This window comes from Sus scrofa, chromosome 14 (genome assembly GCF_054392235.1).
Source record: "Sus scrofa isolate SSC_HxYL_T2T_F1_AM1 chromosome 14, Sscrofa_HxYL_maternal_Yorkshire_Landrace_v2.0, whole genome shotgun sequence".
Taxonomy (NCBI): domain Eukaryota; kingdom Metazoa; phylum Chordata; class Mammalia; order Artiodactyla; family Suidae; genus Sus; species Sus scrofa.
The window spans coordinates 59,931,708-59,947,841 of NC_139396.1; the positions used below are offsets into that span (position 1 = coordinate 59,931,708).

At 48.7% G+C, this 16,134-nt stretch overlaps 1 protein-coding gene across 2 annotated transcripts in view; it reads left to right on the forward strand.

The window, feature by feature from the left end:
- The first annotated feature begins 243 nt into the window (after window positions 1-243).
- The window catches only part of TPCN1 (two pore segment channel 1), a 74,368-nt gene continuing 58,477 nt past the window's right edge, over window positions 244-16,134 (forward strand). For both annotated transcript variants that reach the window (XR_014826913.1, XM_021073264.2), the window contains exons 1-2: window positions 244-430; window positions 3,623-3,856. Coding sequence is in view for 1 of the 2 variants with exons in the window: in XM_021073264.2 (XP_020928923.1) it covers window positions 3,748-3,856 (109 nt within the window). In the remaining variant the exon portion in view is untranslated. The remainder of the gene's footprint in view (window positions 431-3,622; window positions 3,857-16,134) is intronic.

A 16,134-nucleotide genomic window follows, 5' to 3' on the forward strand; every position in this document is an offset into this window, starting at 1 on the left:
CAATTGGAAGGCCCGAACCCTCCGGGTTGGACTCAATGAGTAAGGAGGGGAGAATGGGTAGTGGAAAGAGGCGGAGTTTCTTCGTCCCGCCTCTCCTCGAGGAGGCGGGCAGAGAGTTCTGCATTAACAGAGGGCAAGAACTTGCGAAGGACTTGAGGCTTGACCAGTCAGAGCGCACCATGACAGCTTGATAGCCAATAGGCCGCAGCAAACGGGGAATGGGGCGGGGCCGGCGGGGGTGGAGAGGACAGTAGGCGGTGGATGGGAGAGCTGGCGCAGCTGCTGTGGTGGCGGCGGCTGAAGTGGCGGTGGCTGCGGCGGCTGCTGCAGCTGCAACAGCTCCGGGCTTGGGGCTTTGGCGGCGGCGCCGGCGGGCTGGGCTGCGCAGTGCGGACCCCGGCGCGCGGTCCGGGTTGCCGGGGCGGCGCGTGTAAGAATCCAAGGGGTGCGAAGGGTGGCCTGAGGGAAAGGGCAGGGGTCAGGGGTCAAGGGGCTCGTAGTGCGGGGTTGCGGCTGGGCATAGGGATGTGGGAGGCGGGCAGGCGGGCCCAGAAGGGCTGTGGGGAAGTCATCGATGGGCTTCTCTCCCTCCAGCCCTGGTCTGGGGGCCCCCGCATGGGTATAGCAGGGGAAAGCCCGGGAAGGGGAGAGGGGTCGCAAGGCTGCGCACGTGGAGCAGGAGCTCGCACTCCTCTTCGCTCCCCTCCTCCCTTATCTGCTCGTTTCCCAGGCGCCCTCAGGCTACCCACCCCTCTAGAGACTCCTAGATGGCGGGATGGCTGCTGGCCCTCTTTCCCTGGGACCTGTCCTAGGGGTGACCCTTCCCTTCTGGGTACTCGGTAGAGTGGGTAGCAAAGCCCGCAGGAGCGCTGGGATAGGACTCAGGAGTCCTGCACTGTGACCACAGGCAAGTCCCTTCTCTCCTGTGGGCCTCACTTTTCCCTCTCTGTGAAATGATGGGCTCGAATTCGGATGAGGGAACTGGTCTGGTAAGAGATGAAGGGTAATGGTTAAGCAGAGAAGGTCCCAGAATTCAAACTGCCTGGGTTTAAATCTGGGCTCTATCACTTCCCATCTAAGCCTTAGTTTCCTCACCTGTGAAATGGAGACATTAGCTTTATTCCTTAACAGCAGCACTATTCACCTTTCGAGCTACATATTTCTAGGTTCTGATGGGTCTCAGCTGTGTATTGTAGGTTGTTTTGGTGCATCTCTGGCCTCTGCCCACCAGTACCCCCATCCCTAGTTGTGACCATCAAAAATTTCTCCATACATTGCTAGTGTCCCCTGAGAGGCAAAAATCACTTCAGCTGAGAGCTGCAGAACTCATGCATCCATTGCAAGCAAGCAGTCATGCAGTTAAAATAAACATAGTCATACAGTTAAAATAAGTTATAATAAGCTATTATAATGATGATAAAATTAAGAAAAACCTTGGTGAGTTGACTTCAGCCTTCAAAATACCAGAATGACAAGATGTTAAGAATTGTCCAAGCTGAGTGATTAATACAAGGAAGTTCATTTACATAGCCTCTCTACTTTTGAGTGTTTGAAATTATCTGTGATTAAAAAGTTAAGCCAATAAGAAAAAAAAAAAATCCTTAAGACTGCCAAATGGTAGCGTCTCATTTGGGATTTCCTTTTCTGTCTTCCCACTGCTGAGATTTAAAAGTAAAATTAATCCCCAGATCTGGAGGAAACTTGAAAAAAAATCTCACAGGAAGTTTACTAGGCAAGCACTGCAGGCTTAGCAGCAAAGAATAGTGCTCACTTTGCCTAATTGTGAGAAGATATTGACGCACAGGGGCCTGCTCCTGATTGTTGTGGTGACTTATGAAGGAAGTAAATTGCTGGATTGCCATTCATTTAGTTTGGAGGCAAACTTGATCAAGATCAGAAGGCCACAGTTTGAGGAAGGAACCTGCTGCTGGTTTCAAGTTCAAAGTTCTTGTTGTCTGATCTGCTGAGTGTTTGCTTTTGGTCCTCAGCGGAAATGGGAACGTGTATAAATAGGAACTGTAACAGGCTCATTTGGACTGTTTTGAATTGGGAGTTCAGAATGAGCGTTTTTGCTCTGTGACTTTGGACATCACTTTAAGAAGTATTCTAGGAGTTCCTGTTGTGGCTCAGTGGGTTAAGAACCCAACTGGTATCTATGAGGATGCAGATTAGATCCCTGGTCTTGCTCAGTGAGTTAAGGATCCATCGTTGCTGCAGGCTGCAGCGTAGGTCACAGACGTGGCTATGGTGTAGGCAGCCAGCAGCTGCAGCTCTGATTCTACCCCTAGCCCGGGAACTTCCATATGCTGCAGGTGTGGCTGTAAAAAGAACAAAATGAAGTATTCTAGTCTCTTCCCCTTCCTCCCCAAATACCTAAAGCTAGAAGAATAATGCCTATGTGAGAATGATATGGGCAGGTGTAGTCCCTGTATGGGACTAGGTGCTGCCAAAATACCAGGGCAGGGTCTTGGAGGAAATGTAGAATGGTGGCTGGGAGCACGGGTCTGGAGTCAGACTGTTTAGTTCAAAGCTTGGCTTTCCAGCTGTGGGTTCTTGGTCAAGTTACTTAACCTCTCTGAGCCTTAAGTCTCCCCCTCTATCATGGAGGATAATAATCCTACTTACCTGTTATGAAGTTTCATTCAGCTTTGAAAATTGCTAGAAGAGTGCCCGGTACAGAGTAAGCACTCACTGAGTATTAACTGCTATTACTTTAATGGTTGTATGTATATTTGTAAGGTTTTAAGACCTCTATGAAACTCACACATGAGTAAGGGTTGAGAGGGTAGAGGTGGAATATATTAGCCATAATCTTAATCTCCAGACATAATTACCCTTAACTTTTCAGTATTTATTCTTTTCTTTTTTTTTTTTCTTTTTAGGGCTGAGCCCGAGGCATATGGCTGCTCCCAGGCTAGGGGATCAAATCAGAGCCATGGTCGCTGGCCTAAGCCAGAGGCACATCAATGCTGGATCCGAGCTGCATCTGTGACCTACACACAGCTCATGGCAATGGATCCTTAACCCGCTGAGTAAGGCCAGGGATCGAACCCGCATAGGAACCCTCATGGTTCCTAGTCAGATTCGTTTCCACTGCGCCAGGATGGGAACTCCACTGTTTATTCTTGCAAAGTTTCCCCCACACATTTTAGTGCTACGATACTGCAATACTCTCTTTTTTTGTCTTTTTAGGGCTGCATACAGGGCATATGGGGATTCCCAGGCTAGGGGTCACATTGGAGCTGTAGCTGCCAGCCTACACCACAGCAACGCTGGATCTGAGCCACATCTGCGACCTACACCACAGCTCACAGAAACGCTGGATCCTTAACCCACTGAGTGAGGCCAGGGATCGAACCCACGTCCTCATGGATGCTAGTCTGGTTTGTTAACTGCTGAGCCACGACGGGAACTCCTGCAATACACTATTTTAAATTGAGCTATAATTCACATTACTATAAAACCCACCACCCTAAAGGGGAGCATTCTGTGGTTTTTAGTATATTTGTGAGGTTATGCAACCATCACCACTATCTAATTCCAGAACATTTTCATCAATAGTTGTTGTATTTTGATCATTGTTCTTTTTTTTTTTTTTTCCCTTTTATCCCCCAAACTCTAGAAGATGCCTCGGATGGAGGAGTTTCTGAGAAGCACCTCTGGGCCAGTGGCTTTGAACTGGAGCTCAAAGCAGAGACTATTTAAAGCACTAGACATCACATCCTGAGGGCTGCAGGAGCGGAGAACATGGCTGTGAGTTTAGATGACGACGTTCCCCTCATCCTGACCTTGGACGAGGGTGGCAGCGCCCCACTGGCTCCCTCCAACGGCCTGGGCCAAGAGGATCTTAGCAGAAGTAAGATTTTGATTGGGTGGGCTGGGGGAGGGGATGCAGTTTTTCTCTTTTGGGGATTGAGTTGTGGTTTTGATGGTCTGGTGGTAGATGCACATACCCAAAAGTTTGACCCCACTTTTGACCCCCGAGTTCTGACACAGAAACCGCTGGGAAACTAATCCTCTGGGGTCCTAATGCTGCACCCCCAATTTAGGGATGCTTTCTGGGACCAGCCTGCTCCACTTCCCTCAGTCTGTGCCCTCTCTTGCATCTGTGGTACCCTGGTTTTGTTCATGGATGCCTGGTGAGACCTCACACAAACCTGCTCCTTGGCTAGCTTCCCTGCCCCATTCCTTGTTAAAAAAAGAAACCAGTTTCCATATCGGCCTCTGTCTGCCCCAATCTGAAACCTCTGGCAGGAAAGTGGGAGCTGACTGCTTCTCCTGTTTGGTGTTCAGGCCCTGCACTGTCCAGGACAGGGTGGAAGGTGGCAAGCATTTGTCGTGATCCATTGATTTGAGGGTTTGGGGTTTTGCTTTGTCTTCCTCTAAACCAAAGCCCAGCAGCACAAAGTGAACCCAAGAGAGGTTGCGAGCTTTTAAATTTTTTAGATTTTTAAGTATGCTTCTGGCAGTGCAAGGGGCCTTAAAAACCTTTCTGGTCCTTGTCCCAAAGCCATTTGCTTCATTTGCTCAGGCCTTGGGTCCAGGAGAGGCTTAAAATAACTCGCCTTTTATGGCGGGGCCTAAGATGTCAGAGGCTAGTGCTTTAGGGTCTCCTTTGCAGATGAAAGTTCTACCCACCAGCCATGCTCCTGAACCAGCACAGAGGGCTGTTGCTTGTGTCCAGGGAAAGACAAGCCTGACTCCCCCATCTCCTTTGTCTGGAGAGAACACAGTTGCCTTGCAGGGAGCTTGACAGCCTCCCCGTGGAAGTGGTGAAGCACAGCCTTGTTCCCATGGATGGTGCCCTCCAGACTGGCCTGTCTTTGCTTTAGTGTGTTCACCCATCTAGAGAGGCAGAGCTGGGTGATCCGGGAGAGTTAGGATGTAGACCAGATGTTTCCCTAAGCGCCATTCAGGACCAAGAAACCAGTGGCTGTGACTTCAGGCCCACTTCTTAAATACCCAGAGTTGGCAATCTCAGTGTTAGGCTCTTTCTTCCTTGTTATCTTAACTGAGATTCTTTTTGCAAGGTAGGGAGTATGATAATTTTATAGAGGAGGAAACACAGAGACAGAGACATCAAGGAACTTGCCTGATGTCACATAGCCAAGCAAGCAGTTGAGCAGAGATTTGAACCCAAGGCCTTTTGACCCCAAAGTTCCTTGCCCTTCTCCTGTTCCCTCTTCCTCCCCTCCACCTCTTCCCTTTTTCCTCTTCTCCCCTCCTCCCTGTCCTTTTCCTTCTTTTTTCTTCCCATGCCCTTAATAAGTGTGAGTGCTGGCCCTTAGCACTTATATGTATTATTTCATCATATAACCTCAAGATGGACTTATTGTTATTATCCATATTTATTGGGGAAGGAAAACCTTAGAGAGGTTAAGTGACTTGTCCAGAGTCACACAAAGCAGCAGCAGTGCCTCTCTGATCTTCCCTCTAATGCCCCTGTGTAAGGTGCTTTGGAGAAAGGGATGTAAATGAATGTGAAATAGTCTCAGCTTCAGAGGAGGAGAACCCCTAGTGAGGAGAGCAGTTACATCCATGGCCAATGAGGGAATAGGCCGGAGGGAGGGTGGTTGACATTTGGAGGGTATGGATTATTCTGGAAATAGCCAGGCTCATGGTTCCAAATGGGAATCCTGATCATTGTCTTGGGTGCCACTTTTAAGTTCCCCTCACAGTATCAGAGCTGATGGTAGGTGTCCGGCCCTCCTGCAGCATCAAAGTGGGAAGAGCAGCTCAGTTCTGTGTCAGGATCAGATTCCGAACTGATGATGGTGCTTGATTGGGAAATAGGCCAAGTAGACAAGAAACTAGCCTTGGATAGGCTGCTGGTAAGGCTGTTCATTTCTTGGTGAAGTTGGTGGCTCATTTTAGTTTATTTAAGAAAAGCCAAATAAATGTAGGAGTTCCTGTTGTGGCACAGCAGTTAACAAACCTGACTAGCATCCATGAGGATGTGGGTTCAATCCCTGGCCTTGCTCAATGGGTTAAGGATCCAGTGTTGCCATGACCTGTGGTATAGGTCACAGACGTGGCTTGGATCTTGTGTTGCTGCGGCTGTGGTGTAGGCCAGTGGCTACAGCTCCAATTGGAACCCCCATATGCCACAGGTGTGGTCCTAGAAAGACAAAAAAGAAAGAAAAGCCAAATATAAAACTGACGGGGTCCAGGGAGAGTGTGCAGAGTACATTAGTGCCTCAGTTTCCTCTCCCACACCCTTCCTGGGATATTTACTAAAACCTCTAAGAACTAATGGGTGTAACCCACCAAGCTCAGCTGGGAAAAAAACAGTAGCCTCTTGGAAGAAAGAAAAGATTTCAGATCCCTGCCTGCTCTGCCTCCTCTGAATAGGCCTTTCTTATTTCACACTTGGTATTTGGCATTGACTTTCTCAAGGTCCCCATCCCTGCTTTCCTGAGCAGTCTGTTTAAAACTCAGATCCTACCTGAGGCATTTGGTAGGGCATACCTTGTTTTACTGCACTTGGTAGATGCTGCATTTTTTACAGATTAAAGGTTCGTGTTGACTGTGCATTGAACGAATCTCTCGGCATGGTTTTTCCAATGGCATTTGCTCCCTTCCTTTTTCTATGTCACATTTTGGAATTCTTGCAATACTTCAAACCTTCCACCAGAACTTTTAGAAAATTTTTTTGTTATAGTTGATTTACAATGTTGTGTCAATTTCTGCTGTACAGCAAAGTGACCCAGTCACATATATATATATATATTTTTTTTTTTTTTTTTTTTCTCAAATTATCTTCCATCATGACCTATCACAAGAGACTGGATATAGTTCCTTGTGCTCTACAATAGGATTTTTTTTTTTTTGGCTTTCTAGGGCCATAATCGCCGCATATGGAGGTTCCCAGGCTAGGGGTCAAATCGGAGCTACAGCTGCCAGCCTACACCACAGCCACAGCAAAGCAGGATCTGAGCTGCATCTGCAACCTTCACCACAGCTCACGGCAACTCTGGATCCTTAACCCACTGAGCGAGGCCAGGGATTGAATCTGCAACCTCATGGTTCCTAATCGGATTCGTTTCTGCTGCACCACAACAGGAACTCCCCGGTAGGCTATTTTTAAAAAAATTTTTTTAATTACAATTTTTTTTTTCTTTTTTGGCCACCCGAGGCATATGGAGTTGCCAGGCTGGGGATCAGATCTGAGCCACAATTGCAACCTATGCTGCAGCTGAGGCAACACCAGATCCTTAACCCCTTGTTCCAGGGTGGGGATGGAACCTGCGTCCCAGTGCTGCAGAGATGCTGCTGATCCCGTTGCACCAGTGTGAGAACTCTGTACATTGTTTTCTTAGTGCAATGCGTTGCTTAATAGACTATAGTATAGTGTAAACATAACTTTTATATACACTGAGAAACCAAAAAGTCATATGACTCACTTTATTGTGATATTCATTTTGCCACTGTGGTCTGCAACTGAACCACAGTATCTGAGGTCTGCCTGTAATTTCCTCAGCTTGCAGCTCAGGACCTTCCCATCCCCTACTGGATGCAGGCCAAGCTCCTTAGCCAGCATACGTATGTTCTAGAAGCTTCTTGCCTGACCAGTTCCATTTCCTGCCTTAGCCCACAATTCTAGTTCTGTGAATCCCTGGTACATTCTTAAACCTCTCCACCTTGCTGGTAACTGTCTGGCATGCTTTTCCCAGCCTCTTGTTTGCTCATGAACTTCAGTTCTGTCTTGAAAATCCTGCTGATAATTCCGCCTCCCTGAAGCCTTCTCTGAACCTCCCCTTCCTGATGGGGCTAATTATGCTCTGTCCTTTTCTGCTTTGGTAACTGGGCTGGGCATCCATTCTTTTTTTTTTTTTTTTTAAATACCTTGTATTATGCATTATTTACATTGTTTTGTCAATTTCTTCTGTACAGCCAAGTCACCCAGTCATACATCTATTCACTCTTTTTCTCATATTATCTTTCATCATGTTCCATCAAAAATGATTGGACATAATTCCCTGTGCTATACAGCAGGACTTCATTGCTTATCCATTCTAAATGTAACAGTTTGCATCTATTAACCCCAAACTCCCCATCCATCACACTCCCTCGTCCACCCCCTTGGCAACCACAAGTCTGCTGTCCATGTCTGTGAGCCTGTTTCTGTTCTGTAGATAGGTTCATCTTATAGTAGACTTCCATTCTTATAGTAGCTTACTGTGTGGAAAGGACTTGTTTAACCACCTAATCATGTTCAAGGCCCTGAATGTTCATTCATCTTCATATCACCTAGTTTGGTGCCTTCCATGTGTCAGCGCTCAACAGGTCGTGGTCCAGATAAACCTGGTTGGGTTTCTGGGGCCTAGCTCATGGGAGGGGCTGTCTGAGGCCCCATCAAAGGTGGGCAATGTCCCTTCCTGTTTCTGCTCACCATGGTTTGAGTCTCGTTACTCCCAGCACAGCTCATTACCAGGGGGCTGCCATTCTGCCCCTCAGTCTGTGGCGGATAGAAACCCTTAAGGTATTAAAGAGTTGGCAGAATACAAACCCTTCAGCAGAGCTGGCAACTACGTGGGTCTGACAGCCACTGAGAACTGAGCCAACGGAGGGCATGAGCCTTGATGGAGCCCAGGTCTTCGCCCTGATCCAGCAGCTGTCGCGGATGCTTCCCCCGGCTGCCTGCCACATACTCCTGTCTTCAGTGTGCTGGGGCTGCCATGCCAAGATTCCACAGACCACGGAGCTTTAGCAGTGGAAATTTATTTTCTCACAGTTCTGGAGGCTTGAAGTCCAAGATCAAGGTGTCAGCAGAGTTGCTTTGTCGAGGCTTCTCTCCTTGGCTCTTGGGCAGCTGCCTTCTCATCATGTCTTCAGTATATGTGTGTGTGTGTGTGTGTCCTCTTATAAGGAGACCAGTCCTATTGGATTAGGGTTCACCCATGTGACCTTATTTTACCTTAATTCCCTCTTTAAGGCTCCATCTCTGAATAGTTACATTCCACAGCAGTGGGGGTTAGGACTTCAACATAGAGATTTTAGAGGCACACAGTTCAGCCCATAACTCCTTAGGTGAGGTCCCCACTGTGCCGCCTGTGACCTTTGACCCTAGGCTAGGGATGGTGGATGCTGGGGAATTATCCCTACAGGAAACCAGGAGGGCTTGGATTTATTTTTTCCTTATATGGACAAGGATGGATTCTATCCAAGACTCAAACATCTCTGGGCTATAAGAGTGGCTGCTGAAATGCTAATGAATGACTCAGGCAGGAGATGTCAGGTTGATAAAGAAGGCAGGTGTGAGCAGAGGTATTTAAAGCCTGGAAATTGGGAATAACCTTGAAAATAGTGGGGCTGGCGTTTTTGACAGTGCGGTTTAGTGATTGCATATTAGTTAGTGGTCTGGACTGTCCCTAGACCATAGAGTCTGAATGTCACAGGCAATACAAGGGATTTCCTGTGGGGATTCTGATCACACTCAGCTTTTGCCTTCTCACTGCCCTTAAACCCATCAGCTGCCTAAGATGGGCCTGTACTGTCTGCCTTTTCTGGGTGATAAGAGAATTGTGGGCAGGGTGGTGGCTGAGACTTGAGCTGGGCACTTTGTCTCATGGACCACTTTGGTGCTGATGGTTTATGTTACCTGGCGACAAGCCATGCAGGGGTAAGGCTCAAGGCGATGGAGCAGAGGACTCCTTCTCCCTCCTTCACCCTGGTACCTAGTACACCATCAGGACTTCCCTGGGACCCAGTACAAGGTGGAGGGCCACTGTCCCCTTGCAGGGCCCAACACCAGGCATACGCCCTTGCCCCCTTTCCAGAGTCTTCATGCAGCCGTAGCCAGTTGGCACCAGGCTCAGTCAAGGTGAGCCAGAGCTGTTGGCCTCAGGACAGATGGAGCCAACGAACTGGGAAAGAGCCCGTGGGGCTACGTCCCCAGGGGTGACCAACCCGGCAGGAGGCTCTCCATCTTAGCTGCCTGTGTCTGCAGCTCTGTCTCTAACCGAACTTCCCCAGCATACTTGCCAAAGAGTAAATAAAACCTAAAGGTGGCGTGGGTCGCTTCTGTCACTCGTGATACCCTGGGTGGTGGAATGGTTGAGCATTCAGGCTCTGGAGCCCAGCTACAGGCTTCTAGTCCTTGCCTAGTACAGGACTTCTCTCCAAGCTTCAGCCTCCTCGTCTGTAGGGCTGCATCGTGATAGCGGCTTCCGGTAGCGTTATCGCGGGATTTGGTGAGATCGTGTGGGTGGTCCCACAGTAACTGCCTAGCCAGTCATAGACATTGTGGTCATGGCCACAACCCAACTGCTGCTTTGGAAACCACTATGCAGGAGCAGGGGTCCTGCACCCAGACCAAGGTCTGAATTCTTTTCTGCCTCCCTCCTGGCACAGCAGGTGGCCACCGCTGAGCCGGGAAGCAGAGGCAGCATGGCAGCTGGAGACTGAACAGCAATTAGATTTTCACAGCCTCCCAGGGAGCTTGGGTATCTGCCTCCGCCAGAGTCGGTCCCCCGGCTTTCCCAGGGTCTCGCCAAGGCAGAATTCCCGTGTCACCAGGCCAGCGGAGGCACCAATTAAAATGAGCAAGTACCAGGCATGCTGAGTTCCAGCCTGGTAACCGATACTTGACGCCTTTAGCTTCCTCCGCCTCCCGAGTCTTCGTGGGGGATGCTATCTGTTTCCGGGACCTCCTGTCATGAAAAGCCATCCCTCCCCTCTGCACGCAGAAAGCTGCCTGGTGGAAATGGCGGTAGTGGCAGCTGAGCGCAGGCTGGAGCGGCTGCTGCACTGCTCTTTACCCGTCACTGTCAGGGGGTCTGAGTTCACATTTGCTCGAGAGCGCTTCATGAGGCAGAAGTCAACCCGTGAGCCCCCACATCGGAGAGGGCACATGCATGGGCTCTGATGGCTGCTGGTTGCAGTGCCCTCCTAGGGGCTGCCTTATGAATTACAGCATGGAGGCCCCAGAAGGAAACTTAGAGGAAGCACCTAGGGATCCAGCCCCCTGGAGGGACCCTGGTCCCAAAGACCACCCCATCCCACCTTCCTGCTCAGGGAGCCCATGGGACTCCCTTTGGCGGGTGAACTCCCTGATTTGGACATTTCCTGCCTCTCTCCCTTCTCTTCCCATCAGTCAAAGCTGAGTAAGGTCGTTCACAATAAAATAACAGCTTACAGGAGTTCCTGATGAGGTACAGCAGGTTAAGGATCTGGCGTTGTTTCTGCAGCAACTCAGGCTGCTGGTAAGGTGTGGGTTCAACTCCTAGCCCTGGGCAGTGGGTTAAAGATCCAGCATTGCCGCAGCTATGACGTTAAGTTGAAGCTGCAGCTGGCTGGGGAACTTCCCTATGCTGAAGGCCTAGCCAGAAAAAAAAAACTCACGGGTATTGAACCCCTACTGTGTGTTAATAGGCAGCGTCTGAAAGCGCTTTGCTTGTGCCCTCTCTGCCTTTGGGTCCTTCCAGCAGATGTGTGTGATATGTTCAGGATCTGCATTTGACAGAAGAAGAAATTGACCCTATGAGAGATTGAAACTTAACCCAGGTCACACAGCCAGGAAGTGTCACTGACAGCATTGGAACCTGGGTCTTCTGATCCTAGAACTTAGGCTCTGAGCTGATGTGTGAACACTGTGAAGTGAAGCTTTGTGAGAGAGGTAGAATTTTAGGGCAGAGTTTCTTTTCCAAAAGGAGGTGCTTCCTATCCCTATCACCATCTTTTTTTTTTTTTTTTTTTTTTTCTTGTCAGTGAAACTTTATTTCCTACAAGGCATTGGAAATTGGAGCTATGGGAGTTTCTGTTGTGGCTCAGCAGGTTAAGAACCTGAGGAATATCCACGAGGATGTGGGTTCGATCCCTGCCTTCCCTCAGTGGGTTAAAGATCTGGCATTGCTACAAGCTGCTGTGTAGGTCACAGATGCGGCTCAGATCCAGCATTGCAGTGGCTGTGGTGTAGGCCTGCAGCTGCAGCTCCAATTTGACCCTTAGCCTGGGAACTTCCATGTGCTGCAGGTGTGGCTGTAAAAAGAAAAAAAGAAAAAAATTGGAGCTCTGTACCTGAAGCTCCCTTTCATTTTATAGAAAGAGCAGAACTTAATGAGGTTTCATTGTACATGGGGTATCAGATCACTGCAGAGAAACTAGAAAAAAACGGCACGTGAAAAAAAAAAACAGACCATGAAGGACAGTCATGATTTCATGCAGCTTTTTCCTCCATGCACACCCTTCCCCAGCTTTTCCTCTGCACAAGCATTTAGCTAAATTTTACATCATGGTGATTGGAACAAGACAATTTGGGCTGAAAATGGGAACTCAGAGGAGTCAAGATTTGGGAAAGGAAGGGCAAAGGAGGACCAGCCTTGGAGCGGGGCATGAGACTCAAAAGGCCAGCTGGGATGTCTGAGGAAGGCCATCTCCCAAGATCATGGGTACCCAGGGGCAGGTGACCCCATATCGTCACTTGCCTGGAGGGGTGGCCCTGGTCGGGAGAACTGCTTCAGGCCATGGCACTTGGGTTGCCTTTCCCACTGGGGAGCCCCCTATTTGCTTTTTGTTGGAGGTGCTTATCTACTCATAAAAATGGACAGCTCTTTCTCTGCCCAAAGCACTTGTGAGAATCTGGTTCAGCTGAAGTGACCTTGTAGCAAGGACCTGAGCATGTGGCTGCCCTGGGCCTGGCTGTGGGGAGCGGGTGTGCTGTCTGATGGGGCAGCTGCTACTTCACTTTGACCATTTGTTACTGTGTAGGCTCACGGGCTGCTCATTAACACATTTTCCAGTGTTTCAAGAGAAGTAAAAACCTATGCTTTTCATTGAAAGTCTTCTGACTTGTAGACCTTGGCAACCAATTCTTTTTTTATCCTTTTTTTATCTTTTTTTTGGGGGGGGGGGCTGCTCCTGTAGCATACCAAAACTTCTGGGCCAGGAATCTAACCTGAGCCACAGCAGTGACAACACCGAATCCTCAACCACTAGGCCACCAGCAAACTCCCAATTCTTATTTCTTAAACATAGCCAATTGAGTAAAATTTAGTCAGCAGCTGCTACTTTGTAACCTCGGACATCAAACATACCCATCCAGCCTTTGTTCAAAACAAACTCCTTCAGGAGTTACCGTAATGGCTCAGCAGAAACAAATCTGACAGTATCCGTGAAGACTCAGGTTTGATCCCTGGCCTCACTCAGTGGATTAAGGATCTGGCATTGCCAAGAGCTGTTGTGTAGGTCGCACTCATGGCCTGGATCCAGCGTTGTTGTGGTTGTGGTGTAGGCCAGCGGCTACAGCTCTGATTCGACCCCTAGCCTGGGAACCTCCATATGCTGCAGGTGCGGCCCTAAAAGGATAAAAAACAAACAAACAAAAAAATACTCCTTCAAAATAAGGAAACAGTACAAAACCAATGGACAAGCCCTCCACGGCCTGGGAGAGACTCTTCACCTCTGGGTGCTGTTCCGTAGGAATCATAACTGGCCTGGGGAACTTATCTCTGCCCCCCCTTGCTTTGCCTTAGGAAAGACCAGGTCTGATTCACCTGATTCTTTGCTGGAGGGCCAGCTTCCCGGTCTTTCTTCTTATTGGCATTGAACTTTACAACTGTCTTCTCTTTTCTTAGCTCTTTGATCCATCCTGGGTCTGGCTAGGCCTTTTTTTTTTTTTTGGCTCTGACTTTGAGATGTGTATTTAAGATTTGAGTGGGCATTAGCAGTTAAAAAAAAAGTAATAGTTTATTTTAATTTTATTTTCTTTGCTTTTTTTATGGCCACACCTGCATCATGTGGAAGTTCCCCGGCCTAGGGGTTGAATCAGAGCTATAGCCGTTGGTCTAGGCCAGAGGCACGGCAACACTGGATCCTTAACCCACTGAACAAGGCCAGGGATTGAACCCACTATCTCATGGATACTAGTCAGGTTTATTTCTGCTGAGCTACAACAGGAACTCAAGTAATGGTTTAATAGCTAGTCTTTTTTTTTTTTTTTTTAATTATTTTCATCCTGTCAACTGAAAAGCTAGGTAGAATTTTCCAGCTGGCTTGAATGTATTTCTTCAAAACTTAGAACAACCATTGCAGCGATTACAGAAATGTAGCAGATCCTGTTATGGCTTGTGAAAGATTTGTAGTCTGGTTGGCAGTAAGATAGATAGGTATATGACATGCCCTTTTTGTGGCTTATATTATAACAGTGGAAGGATTTAGAGGAGGAGAGAGTGGAGGATGAGTCGGGAAGGTAGAGGTAGTTCCCCAAGGAGGTGGAATATGGCGGTAGGAGATAGAGTCAATTGGCTTGATCTGGGGAGGGAGCAGCTTGATCAGGAAAGGCTTCAGAGAGACTAAGCTTGATTGTGCTCAGTGTTTCCAGAGAAGATGATCAGGGAGCAGTTTGTAGCCTGGCAGTAAATTATGATAGGACGGCACTGTAGCAGGAGTTGAGAGCGCAAAGGACAGTGAAGGCTTGATTAAGGGAGTAAAGGAGCCTATGGACAAGTGGAGTTTAGGCACAGCTGGGAGTTAGGGGTACTGGGGAGAGGACCTAATACTTGGGCAGAGGGGAAAAGGGGGTATGCGCTGTCCTGTACAGGCCAGAGACGAGGGTGCCAGGGGTAGACTGGGGCGAGGGTTGTTAAGAGCATGCACTGACTTGAGTCCCACCCTGCCATTTACTGCTGTGCAGTCTTGGGTGCTTGACATAACCACTCTGGGCTTCTGTTTCCTCATCCGTAAAAGGAAACAATACCAGTATCACCTTTGAGGGCTGTTCCAAGGTTGAAACAAGACAGCGTACCTCAGACAAGCACATTGCCTGGCTTACAGCAGTGGGAGCACTGGGTGGCTGTTAGCCATTTTTATTAGGGGAGGGGTCAGAGCGGGTGGATTTATTTTAGGCAGAGCCTGGAGTGCTGGCCGCAGTTGAGACTTGGTTGAGAAACCAGCCAGTGATGCTGACCTCTTGCTAATTCCAGATCCTGTCTCTGCACACCCTGATAGACCTTAAACCTCCCTGATAGACCCTGGAGTGGGGGTGGGGTGGTCACCCCTGATGAGGGATGACTTTTCTCTCTGGAGATTGGGAGGTGGGTGGAGAGGAAACATCCAGCATGTTCTATAGGAGCCAGGTTGGGCATCTCTCTTTCTGTGTCTGTCTCCCCGACCAGCTTCTGAACTTACCCAGGGTCACCCCATCCCTCCAGCCTTGAAGCTCCATGCAGTTCCTGCCTCATCCTTGGCACTTGGGAAGCATTGGGATGATCTGGAGCCGAGGAGTCCTTTCACAGGCTCCTCTGGCCTGGGATACATAGGCAGGCGGGTGTGTCTTACATCAGGAGCTATATCTGGCAAGGATAGTGAAAGAAAAGCAGAGTGTGAAGTTCCCTTCGTGGCGCAGTGGTTAACGAATCCGACTAGGAACCTTGAGATTGCAGATTCGATCTCTGGCCTTGCTCAGTGGGTTGAGGATCCGGCATTGCTGTGAGCTGTGGTGTAGGTTGCAGATATGGCTCAGATCCCGCGTTGCTGTGGCTCTGGTGTAGGCCAATGGGTACAGCTCCGATTCGACCCCTAGCCTGGGAACCTCCATATACCATAGGAGTGGCCCTAGAAAAAGCAAACGACCAAAAAAAAAAAAAAAAAAAAAAAAAAAAAAAAGAGAAGAAAAGCAGAGTGCATGTGTTGTGCTGAGCCCTGGCCACACCCCAGCATGCCAGGTTCTTAGCATCAGAAAGGACCTGCGTTCCTGCTGTAAAATGGCACAGCTTCTAACTCTATCCAGCAGATAAGTTTCTGCTTTGTTCCAGGGCACTGACACAACCCCCTAAACAATCCATCCTAATCGGAGAGCTGATCAGGAAGTTCTCAGTCTGCCCAGCCAGGGAGTGTTTGTCGAACTCTGTCTGTCCCTCATGGTAATGCCTAGATGGCTTGTGTTTCCCTTCAGCTGAGGAAAGGAATGTTGGATTCTGTCCTCAGTACCACCCTCTGTGGATTGAGGAATTAGCATCTTGGAATACAACTAGAGTATGTCAATGACAACTTAAAAACATTTTTTTTGTAATGGCTGCACTTGCAGCACATGGAAGTACCTGGGTCAGGGATTGACTCCAAGCCATAGCTGCAACCTGCACTGCAGCTGCGGCAACACTGGATCCTTTAACTCCACAGCAACCTGAGCTACTGCAG